Source organism: Lathamus discolor, chromosome 18 (genome assembly GCF_037157495.1).
Source record: "Lathamus discolor isolate bLatDis1 chromosome 18, bLatDis1.hap1, whole genome shotgun sequence".
NCBI classification, from domain to species: Eukaryota; Metazoa; Chordata; class Aves; order Psittaciformes; family Psittacidae; genus Lathamus; species Lathamus discolor.
The window spans coordinates 5695949-5713844 of NC_088901.1; the positions used below are offsets into that span (position 1 = coordinate 5695949).

Below are 17896 nucleotides of genomic sequence, written 5' to 3' on the forward strand. Positions count from 1 at the left end.
ACTTCCCCCTTATTATTAGAGACTAATTGAGCAGACAAGAGTGTTGATGCTGCAGGAATTATGCTACTCTGAAAGGCCTCTGTGACACTGGACTTACTTCAGAGTCTCTGCGAGGAAAAAACTCTGTTGCATGTTGTCATGGGTCGGGGTTGTGGTATAAACATCTCGGATGCCAGAGAAACCAGCTTCTACTCTACAGTGTTTTTCCAGGGCCTGAGAAAGGAAAAGAAATCTCAGTAACGCACAACAGCATGGAGCAGTAACTCATTAATCATCATCAGTTCCATTACAAGTCAGCTTTACAAATCAAATTCCAGGATTACAGTAGGCTTTGTCTCTCACTAAGAGTGTGGTGATTACTCCGGACTCTGGGAATAAAGCTGGTTCTAATGAAATAGCAAGAGAAACATCAACCACCTAAGTTAGTTGATTGATTGACCTTGGTGTTACAGAAATAACACAACCAGATCTCAAGTGGTAACTCGCTGCTTGTGGAGGCTCTTTTCCAGGGAGAAGACAAATGACAGTTGTGCCACTGAAATGCAGCTCCTGCTAGGATGTGGGCAGGGACTAACAGGCTATTGCATGAGCTAGAAAGAGGTGAGGGACTTTCTGGCTGGGAGGTCTTTGTGGGAAGAAGACAAGACCCAGGGCAAAGGCAGGTTTCCTGCTTTTCCCTGGCCCATTACAGACCCATGGTTCTGAGCAGCCTAGATACTGCAGATAGAACATTGACTCCTTTGTGCAGAGCGCTGTTTCATTAATAGCAGGTTTTGCTGTCTGCAGCACTCCTCTCCATAAACCTCCACTGTTCTGATTGACTGTTTTTAGTGTAGCCCAAAAGGGAGAAGAAAACACAATGATCAACAGACACCACACTACATCGAGCTGTTTTGTGCATTCCTGCCCGACAGCTAATGTGTCTTAGTGTCCAACATGACTGAGAGCCTGCTCTTTCCTCTCCAAAGGAAAGAGCTGTGTAAGAATCCAGCAGCCTGGAAGCGTTATTCCAACCATACCTTCACAACCTCCCAGCCCCACTGCCTGTACTTGGGATCGTGTGTCAGCCGCCACATGTACATGTAGCTTTCCACCACCTCCGGCCGCAGGATGTAGTAGCGCTCGCTGAGTCTGGTTGCCATGGCTTCAGTTCCAGCATCAAAGCGAAAGGCTTCAGGGCCCAGTTTGGTATCTAGACAAAAATCACACACATGCAATAATCATTTTGAGCAGAAGGAAACAGACTCTCCACGTGCTTTTATACTGCTCAGGCTGCCAACGTGTACTTAAGGCTTGCATGAGCAGAGCAGTCGTGCTTGCCTATCAGATCAACCTCACGCTGATGTCAAAACAGGGGCAGCTCCACAGAGTGCACAAGCTGTGCCCACTGCCGCTCCAGGCGTTGCTCATGCTGTGGTACGTGGGTACTATCCAGGTGAGGATGAAGTGTTTCTGAGGGTGAAAAAAACCCAAACTTGGACCAGATTTGAGCATGCAGAGGGCAGGCACAAATCTGCCCCACGGCCTGGCACTTTTGCTGGGCTGGTATTTGCTCCTAGGAATTGCCTCACAATTATCTGTCCACCAGACTGAGCTGTTCCGCCTGCACTGCAGCAAGGAGGCTGTAAGAAGTGGTACCTGGGACCTGCAATCACTTCTTCTGCCTTTCCTCTGGTCCACAAGCAGCCTCTTTGAGAAGACATCAGGATGATGGGGAAGGCTTCATCGATTTCACTGGGACTTTGTAAATAAGACGTTCAGAGTACCTGGGTCTTTTGGAGTTTCCCTTACATGAGAATCTCAATCTCTTGCAAGCACTGGCTAGCACTCTGATCCCTACTTCCAACACCAACCCTCTCCCTGCTCAAAAACCAGGGAAACTGAGCACAGAGGTTGATTGTGAGGGTGGTGAGGCCCTGGCACAGGCTGCCCTAAGAAGCGGTAAATGCTCCATCCCTGGCAGTGTTCAAGGCCAGGCTGGTCGGAGCCTTGGGCGACATGGTCTAGGGTGAGGCATCCCTTCCCAAAGCTGGGGGCTGGAACTTAATGGTCTTAAGATCCTTTCTAATCCAAACCAGTCTCTGACTCTATGACTGTTATCATGCCACAAGGTTTCTCTTGCTGTTCCCATGTGTCTACCACAAGGCCGTGTTTCAGGGAGTCGTTTTCTTTCTCCAGCTGTGTTGCACACCTTCCCCCAGGGCACGGGGATCTAACAGTGCTGGGCCATCTGCTGAGAGCCAGGCTGACATGCACAGACATTCTCTGTAAATCAATGAGCTTGCTGAAGTGACAGCACTGTCACCAGTGTGAGCAGGTTGCTACTGTCCTTTCTATGCTGATGGGTATTGCTGAAGGTGAAAATTGGCTCCAGGCACTCACAACCAGAGGGTTATTAGTTTGGGTGACTTGGTTTAGTTCTGGAAGCGCTGGGGGAAAAAAGAAAGTTATTTGTGAACATTTCAGGTTAGCTTTAAGTTTACTGGGCAAACGTGCTGGACACTGGCTGCCAGTATGGGCTTGCTGATGTGGTGAAGGTGTGAAACAACCTTTGGGAACAGTTTGAGCAGACAGACCTGTGCCTGACAAGGTCTCGGAAAGCAGAGTGCTGCTTCGCTGCCTGCAGTCTCAGAAGAGCTACAGAGATACCTACAAAGGAAGGAGTGGTGTCCAAAGCAAGCCCCTCTTGCTAAAAAGCCCTGCAGGCAGAGAATAACCCAGACTCTCATTCATCACGTCACTGCTCACCCAAAGCCCTCCCTGATAAGCACACTGGGTGGTGAAACTGATTTTCCAGGCCTTGGGAAACAGCAAGATTTAGCCAGCCCCTGTTCAACAGCAGGAGAAACTTCACTTGTTTTGTTCCTACCAGCAGCTGCAGGTCTCCCACACTCTGCTGCTGGGCTTCTCAGCTGCTCTGCTCCATCGAGTGGGATGCTTTGCAATTAATCTGTTAAACTCCCCTTTTATGTCTGCAAAGGGATGTGAAAAGATAGACTCAAACTATAGTCTAGCTGGGAGAAAGCCAGTTCTGCTACTCAGAGGTGGGACTAAGCTGTGGGTTAATTTCCCAGCTCTGCCACAGGAGCTCCCATCTGCCTGTCCCTCTGCTCCAGCTGTAAACCAGATTGCTTTCTTCTAGATAGCCCAGAAAAGACAAGCGAAAATCACACACAGGGATGCAAACCTCTGCCACACCAAAGCTGAGCCTCCTAAGGCTGTAGGTGACCCCTTACAAACACTTTCCAGGCAGCCCCCAGGTTTACCTGAGCGTGCATAAGACTCATGACATGTGCTTGTTATCTCTGCAGCGAGATCCATGTAATGTTGCTTCCTCTCTTCTCCAGCGTGCTCAGCTCCAAGGGCTATCATGCCCCCAGAGAAACAAGCCAGGTGGCCCATTTTGTGATCCAAGACACCACCCCTCCACTCAGCGATGTAGGTCAATCCTCCAGCTGACTTTTTGACCAAATGCTTTTCTATTGCCTAAAGGGATGAAAACCAGGATTTTGAGATACATAGTGGACAGTAAGTCGCTTACTAAGTATTTACTTAGTGGAAAGGAGTGGAGTAAATACCATAGAAACCCAAAGATCTGGGATATTTTTGCCTGAAACATTGTGACAACCACTGCCATCCTCCCCCCAAAAATAGAGCAATTTGCTCCTTACCTCTAGTGCATCATCATACATCTTTTTAGCTTCAGAGTCTTTCTTGTCCGACATCAGCCAAGATTTGATGAGATATTCATAAAAGCTGTCCCCAAGCCCCCCAATGGAGACGTGGTCTGTAGTGGGAAAGCCAGAAGAGAACTTCAGCTTCATGCTATACAATGAGCAGTTGCTTTACAAAGAACAACCAACCATGTCCTGTTTAATGCCCTTGTTCTCTCCTTCTTCTTTCCAGTTTCCTGGGGAGAGCTTGCAGCATTTCTTTTTCAAAAAGCAAGAAAGGTGGAAAGTGCAATCAGAAGAAAAATGTTCTGTCATTTTACAAAGCATCAGTATCCCTTACCAAAACTATGCAGAGGTCTTACTTTGCAACTTATTTATACTGCAACTTGAAGATGCTTCCTATTTATGAAGCAATCATCATAAATCCCAGCCTCATAAACCAAAAGCAATGGCAGGTATTGATAGATCTCTGCTTATATGAAGCCACTGGGTGCTGCCTCCCTGCCTCAGGAAAGGGAAAAAGCATGCTGGATCACACAGAGCTGCCAGCAAGGGGCTGCTGTAGGGACCTCTCCATCATGCCATTTGTATTCCTGGCTCATGGTGGGACTCTGCCCTGGGGAAGGCTGGGGCTGTCGGCGTATTAAAATGATAAAGTCAGGTCCAAGGATGTGCACTGAATATTTCCTTCTGCAGAGACTTTCAAGGCGATCGGCTCCGAGCACACAGAGCTGTGACCTTACAGGAGGATGCTGAAGAATTGCACTGTGAAATGGGGATGGCAGCGGCAGGATCCTGCCTGAGTGAAAAGCTGGCTGCTGCGTGTCTGTAAACTGTACCACAGGGGGAAAGGCAGCATCCATTCTTTCAAGCAGCCAAGTTCGCCCCTTTTTAGAAAAGCAAGACAAATTACCCACCCCAGACTGAACCATCCCTGCTAAGGAACAGTGTCCACCTCTTGGTGTGCATCCGCATTGCCAATGAAGCAGATGCAGTAGGGTTTGGAGTTAGCTGGTCAGATTTGTATTTTCCCTATCTCTGTACATTCATAACATCCTGAGACTTCTTCTAAATGCTAAATCCTACCAAAAGAAGAGATCAACAGCCATGGCATCCTGGCCTGAAGAGCAAATATTGCTGATACAGTGTGCCCAATGATCCAGGAATAATCCAAAGCAAAACAATGAGATTAGACGCATGAATTCAACAAAACAGAGGCCAGACTATTTGCAAACACGGGCTGCACAGCCTGTCTTTACAGAGCAGCTCTGTGATCCTGAGCGTGTCACTCATAAAAGCACCAAAGCAGGAGCTCTGGTACATAACTGTTTTCCATATGGCACCAGCTTTGCCAGCAGTTGCCTCCAAGGCACTGCATAATCAAATTCGTGATTTCATCAGGGGACCGTGCTTTAGTTCTCTCCAGGTAAGGACTGCACTCGGGAGAGGCGCGGCACTGCCTCTTCATTGGAAGATGTGCTCATTCAGGCAGGTCAAAGATACACCTTTTAAGAAAATCACAGCAATTCCAAGAAAAACGGCTTCCTGCAAAGAGCTTTAATGATGAGAGAAGATGAGAGCCTGGCACCTACAGGGGCCATCTCTCTGACAGGCTGCAGCTGCCTCCCTGCTTCGGTCCTAATCTCTTTCTCACTACTGGACATGCAGAAGAGGCTGATTCAGACCACAAGGCTCTATTATGAACCACTGCTGCAAACAGCCTGCCCCATGAGCTGCCCTCATGATGTGGAGCTCTAGGAGAGCTCTCAGCACCCATGAATAAGCAGAACTAATGCTGTGTCTGGTAAAATGTGCAGTGTGGCTGCCGGTTGGGAATAACCCATGGAAAATGGCACCTCAGGGTGAGGGAGATTTGCTTTCCAAGCGGAACCTACTGCAGCAACTCTGCAGAGACCAGTGCGGAGGAGCAGCTGAACTGCTTACAAAGGGACTTGCTAACTTTGAACATCAATGAATGGGACAAACACAGAAGCCTATTTTCTTTCCTTATGGCACCAAAGGACAGCTCTGGTTTAATGGGACAACTGCAGCCATTCAGATGCTTTGTTGGGACACCTTTCAAGCCAAGCTTGTCAATTACCATTAGAGGTGCTGCTGTGGCAGTGAAAGACCAGGGTTAGAGCTTCCACTCTGTCTCATGCAACTGCCTGTCAGCTACAATCAGAGCCATTAGCACAGTAGTTAGAAAGGGCTGGAGCAGAGTAAACAGTGCAAGAGACAAGGGAACACCAGGTAATGCAATGACTCGAAGAAAACTGCTTGAACAAGATAAACATAACCCAGGGACAGGTTAGAAACAGCTTCTGCAAAAAAAAAAACCCCACGACTTTTCTTTCCTTTGACACAGCAACAGGAAATCCAGCAACCAAACCAAGCAAATCCCCAACAGAGAGGTCAGAGATGTGGGGCACAGCAGCAGGAGTAGGCTTTCATGTGCCTATCAGAAGGTAAGCTTCTGCCCTTTGGTGGCACAAAAAGAGAGGTACAGTCTCTTTTCTGGGTAAGGAAGGGGCTGTGTGTGTAGAGCAGGGAAGTAAATAACCTTCCCCTGGTTACACTGCTTCCATCATTTCCTTGCTCTTTTCAAGTCCCTTCCTAGTTATTGTTCCTCTTTCATATCAGAGCAGCATCTAGTCAATGCCCGTGTCTTCACTGCTGGCCAGTGCTGGGTTCCCAACAAGACAGAATACATCCTTGTTGTACCCTTGTACCAAACTGCACCACACAGAGGTACCGTGGTAAGAGGTACACGGATGCATACAGGAGGATGCATCCCTAGATCCTTGGGGGATGCGAAGCTCCATAAGCCCTCTACCTCTCCTGGTGGTTCCTTACTTGCTGCAGCACACTTGGGAAGGAAATCTTACTGTGCTTCTGCTCACAGCCTTCACATGCAACTCCCAAGTAGGCCTGTGGGCTATGTGATGCCTGTAGGATGAGGTCTTAAACAGATGTGCTGCTTTCTAATATCTGTGTGATGAACCACGTACCATTATCCTCCCCCATGCAAGAAAGGCCCTAATTCTTTCTGGAGGTGAGACACTCAGGTGGAAACAAGCCTGATGGAATAAGTGTACAATTACTATACTGCATCTTACAAATGGAGTTGTGTTATCTAATCACATGTATAACAGGCTGCCTGACAAGACATTTTCTTGGCATGCTGCTCTGACAGTTACTATTGCTTCCTAAAGAGCAACACAAAGACTGAAACGCTCCCGGGCAGGACTCTGAACGCAGTGATACCTACGCTGTACCCAGTTCCCTGTCACCGGGCTGAGGAAGTTGGGATAAAGGCCCTGTGGCTTCTCAACTCTGTTCAGGACCTTGCGGATGTTCATCACCTAGGAGAGATGAGAGACAAGAGCTCTGTTAGTTCTCTGCTGAAGAAGCCAATGGTCCCGCAGTGTCACTGAGTGCTGGGCCCTGCTGAACAAGCACAGCAGCCTGTGAGTCCTCACACAGGCAGAGCCCTGTGACAAGGCTCTGCAATGGAGAAGCAGCTTTGGCTCCTCAGCACAAGCTTTGTCCAGCTCTGCGGGGTTTTAGAGATGATCCCACAAACCCTGCAAGGCCCAGTTCAGTTCAGCAAGCAGTGGGAACAGCTCGCTAACAGTGCTGCAGAAGCAGTCCTGAGGATTTGGGATCTGGGTGGAAAGGTATGTGGTTTTTTCTGTGATCCAAAGGAAAGCAGTGGCAGGGATGAGTGACTCACATAGCACTTGAATTCACCATGTGGTCACTTAACATGATAAATTTGGGCTTTTAATTTCAATAACAGACAGCTTCTTTAATACACTAGAACAACTCTAAAACCTCCCTTGGCTTCACCCCCATTAACTCCAATAGGCCTTTCCCATAAGGGACAAAGTTAAATGGCATGCAGCATAAATATTCTATTATAACCTACAGAGCAGCTAATACACTCTAAACCTTTTATCAAATTAGAGAATGTGTACACTAAAAGCTGGCTGCAGACTTCAGTTGGTGCTTCCAAGTAAGTCCTCGTGCTGCAGAGTATTCACTGGAGTTCAGCAGCGTGGCATAGTAATGACATGTTTGAATAAAAGACACAGATGGACTTTACTCCTGCTAAAATGACACCAGTCCCAAGCTGCAAGTTAATGAGTTAATCTGCTCCTCTCAAGCAGCTTCCCAGGGGACGGGCCGATGGAGCCCACACCATCCTCTGTGTTCTCTCGGAGGCTGTCAGCAGGAAGGCGAGGACACGTCCTGTGGCACACACCAGGCACACTCTGCTCAGCAGGCTCCAGTAGAAAGGTTCTGCCCTTACCCCTCCCTAGGCTAATGAGCCTGGGGGCAAAGGCTTGACCTTGGCTAAAAATGCCACAGTTTGGCTCTAGAACATGGATCCAGTTCTAGTTTTTAACAGAGCATCTTCTCGCCCTTCTGATTCCAGTGCTCATCTTCTTCCCCCACCCTTCACTGCCTTTGCACATGTTTTCTTTCCATACCACTGTTTCCTTTACTGGTCTCTCCTCAGCTCCCCCTTTCCTCTGAGCAGTCTGTCATTATCACTGTCCTCAGGGATCTTCAGCCTGTCTCCTGTATTTCAAATCACCAGTCCTTTTTTATCTCCCCTACAGAGTTCCCCTGGTTTCTAGCTTTCCCTCACCCTCTGCTTTCCTCTCCTGCTCACCCCTCTGTGACATTCCTCTTGCCTACCCCACCCTTACTGCTTTCCATACACTCCATCCTATTCTCCATTCTGGTCTCCTAGCTTCTTCCTTCTCTTTTTTCCTGTCTCTTCTTCACATTCCCTTCTTGTTTCACAACATTTCCTAGGCATTTCCTAGAAAAGTGACATTTTGAGCTTTTTATTGGCATTCCTAGAACCACTGCCTGTTTTCACCCCACTATGGACAGGCCCCCTTTCCTTTGGGCTCATGGGGGCATTTGGATTCTAACTGGAACAGTTTGTCTCGAAGCTGGTTCCTCAGGGACGTGCAGCACAAGTCAATGGCTTGCTGGTATCCAGCAGCATATTTATTAAGTCGCTCTCACATGCACTACAAGATCACTTGTGGAAAAAAAAGCTCAAGGTAATGTATAATATTAATAGATTTTCAGTTACAAGTTCCACAAAAGGAATCCAATATGTCAACTGTCAGGCCTTGCCTACACAAGAAACCTCAGCAGAACTCTTGCTGGCTGGAGTGTACATTTAATGCCTATTTAGAGTGAAGAGGTCTGCAAGTACAAGGCACTACTATTAGGATATCAGAATTAACAATTATCCTCACAGCCTCTCTCATCTGTTCATCCAACAGATGGTTTCATTTGGGCTGTGTCCTTGTCTGAGTGGGTTTTTGCTACAGCTTCACAGAACAGACACTGGAAAAGACATCTCTGTCTCCCCAGGGGCTGCAAGTGATGGAGAGGCAGGCGAAGGGGCTGCGGCAAATGGGAACAGCCAAAGGAAGCACTGGGGCAGCTGCCTCCCAAGGCCTGTTGGTGTGGCAGGATCTCCAACAAGAGCGCACTGCCTCCTTTTCAGAGATGCTCTGAGGCCTGGAGACAGGTTTCTGAACCCATGTCCCACTCTGGAAGCTTTCTCCTCTGGTGAGCTCTACTGGTACTGGGGAGAAGGAACACATTGCTGCCATGTCATCTGCTGCAGGCAGACCACAGTGCTGCTCTGCTCCAGCACGGACCTAGCACTATGAAGAGACCAATTCACTAAAGACCAAATTGGGAAGTACTCGCCTTTTCTGCAAACACGGGGTTGCCAGAGAGCTCCGAGAGGTGCAGGAATTCCAAATGCAAGGTACCGAATTCTGCCAAGATGCTGCTTCCAGCAGATGCCCAGCCCCAGCTCCAACTCATGCCGCTGCAGGGAAGAGAAAACAGAACCTTCACTGCCAAGAAAACCAGCCTGAGGTCCCCCCAGCACAGACCCTGCCTTTGCTATGTGCCTGCAGCGTGCACCACGTCCCAGCAGGGGCCATGGGAAGGACATACACACATCTTTAGGACTCGGAAGTGAAGTGGTTTGATTTTCACATCTCTGCAGCTGACACTGATGAGGGAACAGGTTTCCAGTGATGGGGAGGGTAGCACTAGATGGCGCCTGAAAAGTGTCTGGTAGAAGGAAAAGGGTTTCTGCTGTTTACAGGAGGCCAAAACTAATGGTCCTTCTGAGGGGGGAAAAAAAAGCTTCCCCTCCATGTGATCTATGGAAAACCATTTCAGGTCCAGAGCTGTTTGTTTCGCCTCCAGACAAAAAAAAGCCATTAGATCAGCAATATGTTCACACTGTTTCCAATTGCTCAGTCACTGCCAAGCATCAGCCTCCCTGGGAAATGTCAGGAGGCTGCAGCACCAGCTTTTCATTTGAAAACACAGTGTGCAGCTGAAATGGGTACCCAGGAACATCGAGCGCCTATGGCACAAACCTCCCCATGCAGCCTTCAGCCTGCCCAGGCTGATGCTGGTTTTAATATCACATTGGACACAACCTGGCAGCTGCTGGGGGTGTGAAACCATCCCACCATGTTCTATCTAAAGGAGTCAATTACTTTTCCTTTATTTACTGCCCTGAAGGGACACTCTAACAAACACCATCTCACAAACAGAAGCTGTCTTCTGAGCCGGGTCAGACAGGCAGGACCTGGAAGCTGCTGAACGGGGTTGTATCATCTCCTTCCCTCACAGAGCTCCAAAGCCAAAACAAGAGAGAGACCAGGAGAGGATGATGAAGAAAAATCTGGAGATGTGGAGGGTTTAAGGGAAGGAAAGCAGGGATCACGGACCCAGAATCGGAGGCATCAGGAGAGCAATCACAGTGAAGCAACACACAGGCAGGGAGCACAGAGCAGCAGCTTGGGAAGACAATGTACTCCAGGACCTGGCAGACAGCGCGGCAGTTGGAGCAGCAGGATGGAAAACAAGCCTGTGTGAGATGATACAGTGCCTGTGCGAAAACAGGAGGCCACAGGGAAGCACATCATCGGAAAGGGGACACAAGAGGAAAAGGTGGTGTGAAGTGATAGGAAGAGATAAAGGCAGTTAGCTGTGGGAAGAGCTGGGGGGTTGGGGTATTTGGGGCCTCAAAAACGTGTAGGAATTGACTTAATGCCAGCTTCTGTTTGTTTCAAATCTCTGGATGTCATTCCCAACACCCCCCCAGGCCGATACCACCAAAACCTACACACGCTGCAAGGCTCCCCCCCTTCTGCATTGATGGAATTAGCACATCCCTGCGAAAGTAGAACTGGAGAGAGAATTCCTTCTGGGCTTTGGTTTCGCCCTGACACTGGGGTCAGTGTGTGTGCACAGCACCACCTCGCTCTCCTCTGCTTCCACCTCCACAGGCAGTCTCACACTGAGTTAACTCCCTGCCCCTTTGGGTTCACAGCCTCTGGCTGTTCATCATGTGCCTGCAGTAGTCAGACCACAGATTTAGTAGTAGCAGTCAGTAGAAATAGTCAGACTGCTTTATCCTTGCTCCTGAGCAATTGATCCTCTGAGCCCTCAGAGCAGTTTCATGGCCCTGGAGCCAGGGCTTAAGCCAGTAACATGGGTTCTGACTGCGGGCTCAGCACTGCTTTGCTTTGCTCTTAGTCAAGGTCATCAGCAAAACATGTTGGGAATGCCCAGGCAGGCAGAGCCTGTTCCAATTGTCTCCAGGAAGGGCAGGGGAGGTTTGGCATTTCTGTGAAAGGTTTCTCTGTGCCACAGAGTCCTCGTCAGCCACAGAGGAAGCAGAAAGTCTCTTCTGTAAAAGTGACAATTAAAGTGGCTGCGGTGGCCCCATTTTTCACCAGGCTCACGTGCAGATGAGACAACTGAAGGGTGTCAGCGGTACCTGAGCGATGGAGCAGCTTGAGCCAAACACCTGAAAGTCCTGCACTGCACAGAGACACAAACGGAACAGGAGAGCTGGGCTAAGAGATGAGGAATGATTGTCACGGCTGTTGCTCGGAGTTTTGCAAGAGGTGAGGATGAAAGGCTTCTGTTAACCCACATTTCCAACTGCCTCTGTTTCAGCTGCAGCTTTTGCCCAGGGAGCTTTGTGTGGAGGCACCACAAGGAGCCAATGAGCCCTCACTGGCAGGGAACACCGTCTGCTGGCACAAATGAGAGGCTGGCGGTCCAGCTGCCTCGTGTGCCTCTGCTCAGAGACCTTCAGCAAGGTATCTGACCCAAAGCTCCCCTCCAGCACAAGAACATCACCTACCTGACATGAAACGTGCTGGCTCCAAGTGAAGGAGAATGGCTGAGTGCTGGCAGCAAGGAGAAAACTGGAGGATCTGTACAGTGCTCCCCTTTCTAGCACCAAACCTGTCAGCTGGGCCCAGCCAGTTCCTTTCCCAAGTTTTCCAAACATGGATAAATTCACACGTGTCTAGTTGGGTGCTCTGCAAAGATACCGAGCTACGTGCATGCTAGGTGCAGACTACACATCACCTCCCAAAGCAGATGAGAGTGAGGGAACTGCTATTGTAGCAGGGAGCCCTGCCAAGAGATAGAGGAGGAAACTGCAGAGAGCCCCAGGTTACTGAAACACAGCTGGGTTTGAGACCCCTGCAATCCCTGCCAAGGCACCTCTGGGGTTTGAGTTGGCAAAACAAATGACCTGGAGGAATGTGCACTAGAGGGGGGCACCTCTGAGGAGCTGCTGCTGTTCCTGCCTGAATCCTGGCCTTTTACAAGCATCCACAAACAAAACGCCGCGCTGGGAAGGACGCGAGCCTTGCCTGCCCAAATTTATGACGCCACGCGGGATCCCCGTGGGGGTGTTAAAAGCCGGCAGAAGCTTCTCTCCCAGTTCCAAAGCTTTGCTCTTGAAGACCTGTTAAAAGAAGAAGACAGGATCGGTATCTGATGGGCTGCTTGTGAATACCAGTCACACCGGATTCGTTCAAATACACCATTGTAACAACCTCAGCCTGCCGCACTGTAAGAATCTGCTGTTCCAGGTACGCTGCTGCCCTTGTTCCACTGCACGACAGCCCCGAACCAGAACTCCATCTACCTGAATGTCCTCTAAAAAGCTCTGCTAGAGCAGGCCCACCCCCTGCCAAACCCTCAACCTGGATGAGCGCAGTCAGAGCTGCAGAGCTCGGAACACCCCAATGCATCAGCAGCAGACCTCTGGGATCTGAACTCATCCAAAGAGGACTCTTTGGGGCCAAATTCCTCCCTTTTCCCAAGGTGGCAGAGGACACAGGCAGGTGAAATGACTGAATCAGCATCCAAAGACATCTTTCTAGGGTGCAGCATTGTTAGATTTACAACACTTGTGTCATCTCCTGTTGGAGAACACATGGTTTCCAACAATCTTTTACTTGCAACGCTTTTCCAGGAAGGATTCACAGTTTCGTGGCTAAGCTGCTCCTTTTCCATTTGTGATGTCTCAGTTTTGGGCTTTCAAATCAAATTATAGCTTATGGTGGCTTGCAGCACAAAGGCACCACACAATTATTTTTGGGACAAACTGATACAAGCACCAGTCTTTGCTCCAGAGATTAGTTCTGATCAAGGGAAGCCTGTAAGTGACTCAGGAGATAAAGCCCCCCCCCACCTCCAGCCCAAGCTGTCACAGGAGTTCACAGAAAGCAGGAATTTATTGCTCCAAAAATACAGCACTGAGGAAATCTGAGCTCTCCTGTGGGGCTGCAGACCTGTGCTGCACTCCCAAGGAGAAAGGGGTTTGGTTCAGAAGGGAAAGCAAGAGAGTGGGACAGGAGTTTTGCCTTTCAGGCTGGTGACCCTGAGTGGGAATATGCCAGGCACTGCCCTGGCTGCTGAGCATCGCTGCTGACTGCATCTCAAGAGGTCACTGCTGGAGTTCTGTGCTTTGAGGTTGTTTCTCCTTGCTCTGTTGATCTGAAGCCTGTTGAAGTTGTGACCAAGACAAGGCCTGAGTTGGGGCACTGAAGTCTGTGAGTTTTCCCTGGAGGGCTATCATGGAAAGCAGTCATTCCTGGAACTCATTTAAAATGCAACGGAGGTAATTGTGCTGCTCCTGTGATTCCACGGATCAGTGATGAGCCATCCCATCCTATTAAGGTGGACAACACCCAGCCACGGTCATTGTCTGGCATGGGAGCTAAGCTCTCATTTAAGAACTGGTCTTCCAGTTCCTTCACTCAGAGAATTCCCCCTTGAATCAGAGTTTCTGCTTGCCTAAGACTTCCAGAGCAAAGGAATAATCTCTTCATCTCTCTACAGCCAGTTGTAGAATCCCAGGCCAGGCACATTATAAAACAGATAATGGCATTAAGCCCTGGCCTCTGCAGGCTGGAGAGAAAGAAGGGAAATGGGAGCCTCCTGCTCTAGCCAGAATGGGAGCACCCACTGCAGGGCGGCTTCATTATGATGGGCCTGTGACACCCACAGCTGCTGGGCAAGGGAACATTGTGTGTTGCTGCAGCACTCTGTTGGCAGGATGCAGGTCCCTTCCCTGCAGCCCAGGGCACTTTGTCTTAGGAATTCCTGCTGGAGAGAGAGTTTGGAGCAGCTGCCACTAAGCAGTTGCCCTCCTTAGTCTGAGGCAGAATCTGGAATGATGCTTGATGAAATCTTGCCTATGTTTAGAATACAAAGGGACAAGGACAAAGACAATGATGACTGCAAACGGCACTTCACCAGGGAACACTGTATCCAGCTGAAAACGGGCCTTGCTGGAATTGCCCACAGGAGAACAGGTTTGCCAATGAGCCATGCACAGTGTGTGCAAGGTAATTATGTGAGACTTAATTAAAAGAACATTAGTGGCATATTGATACTGAGAAAAACGACAGGTTTGGCCTGTTCTCATGTTCTTCATGAGCATCTGATGCTCAGAGAAGAGCTGCTGGAGAACCCTCTCAGTTCACTACTGGTGACTGTGTGAGACATGCAGAGCTGCAGAAACCAACCTCTTCTCCAGTTAAGTAGTATGTGGCCAACAGTCCTCCAACATAGCGGATGTTCACCTCAAACAAGGATGCTTCTCCGTTCTGAAAATACACAATGATAGACGTGACTGCAAAGTCTGCACACACGAATGGCAGCTAAGGGGAACAGATTGCAGGCAGATACTTAAAGTGTCCCAGTCCTCACCGACAGTGAAACACAGCTTTTTGTCTAAGATCTCACAGCACTTTATTTGCTCTACAGTGACACATGGAGCTTGAAGGGAGCAGAAACACCCAAACTGCCTATTCATCCCCAGCTGACAGTATGTCAATCAGAGCAGGCGCATCGTCCATCCATCCAGCCCTGACTTGGGTTATGCCTTGCAGAAAGCTGTCAGTTAGTTCAGGGCAAAAATCTGCCCGTTGAAACGTTTCATTTAAAGAGAAGATTGTGCAGCCACAAGGAAAAATGACTTCCTGCATTTCTCTGTGAAGAGGGCACTGCACCAGACAGACCTGATGCACTGCCTGCTTTTGGCAGGTATTTTCTGTCACTCAAGAACTCGCCCATCTGCAGGCTGAGAGAGGACCACAGCCTGCAGGGAGCCTGTGGCAGGCACGCTGACAGAGACAATCTGCGTGGTGTCCATGTGCCACCACCACACGCAGCAGATGCACGTGGCTACGTTTCCCTGAATCACTCCAGAACACGCTCACCTGGAACATGTTTTGCTCTACCTACTCAGCTGATGAGCAGCCAATGTCAAAATGATTGCATGCAAAATGTACTGTAAAAAACAAAGTGCTTCTGGCTGTTGAATCTGCACGATAAGAGATTCCTACCCTCACGTGTATAAAGCCAGAAACCAGAAAGATCTCCCACCAACACAGCAACAAAGAGGCACCCACACCTCTGCACTAGCCTGCCCTTTCCAGATACCTGCAGGTTACAGAGCAGAGCAAGTGCTTCCTTCAGATGATGACTGAACCTGCACGAGCCATCACGGCACCCAGGTTCAACCAGAGCCTGTGGGCGCTGGAGCCCTGTTTCTGGACTAGCAGTGTTCCTTGTACAGAGCCAACCTTTAATTAATTTCCCTCCTCTCCCCCTCTGCTGTGCTGCCTGACTCCACCGATCAATCCAGAGCATTCACTCTTGTCTTTGCAGATCAATCTATCCTGCAGGCCAAGATTAAAAGCTTTTATGAAATCCAGATAAATTATCTCCCAGTTGATTTTGTCCCTTGTTTATTGATTCAGTAACATACTGAGAGCATTCACCAGATTTATCAGATGTGGTCTTCCTTTCATGAATACATGAATGTCAGTCGTGCCCTCCCAAATGATGCTTTTCTATGAGGCAGCTGCATGCATTGTTTCAGTGGTGAGAACCATTTTGCACAACAGACAACAGGGCCGGCATTAAAAACCTCGAAGTTTAAACTGTGCTCTGGTTTTAACATTCTCCATATGCCCCTAACAAGGTCCCATCAGCTCTCCCATGAGAACGAGGAGAGCTGGCTGGGAGACAACAGTCAGAGCTATGGCAAGGGGCCCCATCCACAAAGTGAGATAAAGGACAGCATCCTTCATCTGACAGCGCTGTGCTGCACGCAGGGGCCCAGCAGCTCTAACACTAGCTCTGGGAAGTGACGAGGACAGGGGCCCAGAGAGCGATGCCCTTCCAAATCCAGGCACTTGCTCCAACAGCTCCATGTCCGTCTTATGCTGAAGACACCAGACCTGCAGACAGTGCTCCAGGTGCAGACACTTGTGGAGTGTGGACACTTGTGGAGACACTGCATATTGCTGTGCACACAGCACTGACATAACCAACAAAGCACCCTGTCAATGAGATCAGCGTATTCCATCTTAATCTATAGAATGCAAAAGGAAAACTTGTCTTACCACAAGCAGACATTTAACTGAGATGAAACAGAACTTGTTCTTTGATGAATAAACTTCCTTGGAGTATCTAGTAACTACAGCTGCCTTTGCACCCAGACCAAAACACAAGAAACATTAAACACCAAATCTCATTTCCAGGTAGACACTGGAAGCCTGATCTGATGGCCCCTGGCTGTAAGCCCTGTATAGGCAGAAGAATCATGACAGTGGTTTCTTCCCCCCCAGACTTCACAGTTCCCCTCCCCAGATGATTCTGAAAATGCTGTGATCAGAAGTGACCAAATACAGGGAGTTCTGGTGACACAGACAGGCATTCCCAGGAACTGACTCACCACGTTCAAGTCAAAGCTCTTCTCCACCCACTTCTTTGCTTCTTGGAATTCCTCCTCGAGTTCCATGATGTACAGAGTATCTAAGGCATCTACCACTGTAGCTCCTCGAAGGCCTCCTGCATTGCAAACAGAACAGCGTGATGAAGCCCCATCCATTCAGTCTTCTTTAGCTCTACATTAATGTGCAGGAGCTGGGACAGGCAGCAGCTTCCAGTCCCAATAGTGGGGATGTCTGGATGGGGTCCAGACTGGCTATGGCTAATAGGACCAGTGAGCTCTGCTACCCAAACCAGGCTGCTTTGGAGAGGCCCAAGGAAGAGCTCAGGGTCCACACTTGAAGCCACCGGGCATGCTGCACACCTTGCTTCCCAGTCTTGTCTACACCAAAGCGGTTTGGCCATTCCACCCCTACTCTTGGTTCAGCTGTAAACCCAAATTCAGCCTCTTTCTAACGCAGTTACAAGCATAGGTGAGAGAACTGGTGCTTTTATTGTGCAAGAGCATCCAAGACAGGACTTTGGTCATTCTGTCCTGATGCGGTGTTTGTTATCGGAGGCACATGCCATGACCCAGGGTTACCAGCACATCACAGGACACAGCCTCACCAGCAGCACAGACCAGGAACTAACCTCAGTGGATCTTCAGCAGGGAGTGGGTGGCCTCAGGGGCAGTTCCCTTCCTCTTGCTGGCACAACAGTCCCTAGGAGCACACTCACCATCCTCCAGCAGATGGCAATGGGACACATGCAGATGAAGCAAATGCCAACCAAGAACTTGGACCATTGATGCAAAACAACTGCATGCCAAGATGCCAAGCATTGTCTTACACAGACGGGCTGCAGGAGAACTTCCAGTGAGACAGAATGCCGTGGCATGGCATGGCACGCCAAGAAAACTACACTGGCTGTGGAGACACTCAATCCTGTAGCAGTTGAGGTTAAATGAGACATGTTGACAGCCCCGGGTCTGGAACATCTCAGTGCTAATCTCTGTTAGCATTCCCTAGAATTATTCCTAGCACGAGAAAGCAAAGGGTAGGGAAGCACACTGTGCCTCAGACCTCTCTGTGCTTTAATTACAAAGGCCACCGCTTTCC

The 17896-nt window shown here is 49.2% G+C and overlaps 1 protein-coding gene across 5 annotated transcripts in view; it reads right to left on the reverse strand.

Annotated features, from left to right (window-relative positions):
- MAN1C1 (mannosidase alpha class 1C member 1) overlaps positions 1-17896 on the reverse strand; it is a 62207-nt gene that overhangs the window by 3082 nt on the left and 41229 nt on the right. The window contains exons 1-10 of one of the 5 annotated variants that reach the window (XM_065697658.1): positions 17161-17252; positions 16801-16916; positions 14582-14662; positions 12416-12510; positions 9423-9546; positions 6946-7039; positions 3672-3787; positions 3267-3486; positions 1020-1192; positions 98-213 (exon numbers count right to left, since the gene is read on the reverse strand). In XM_065697658.1, coding sequence (XP_065553730.1) covers positions 98-213; positions 1020-1192; positions 3267-3486; positions 3672-3787; positions 6946-7039; positions 9423-9546; positions 12416-12510; positions 14582-14662; positions 16801-16866 — 1085 coding nt within the window. In that variant the 5' untranslated portion in view covers positions 16867-16916; positions 17161-17252. The other 4 variants (XM_065697656.1, XM_065697654.1, XM_065697657.1 and 1 more) reach the window with 4 other exon arrangements.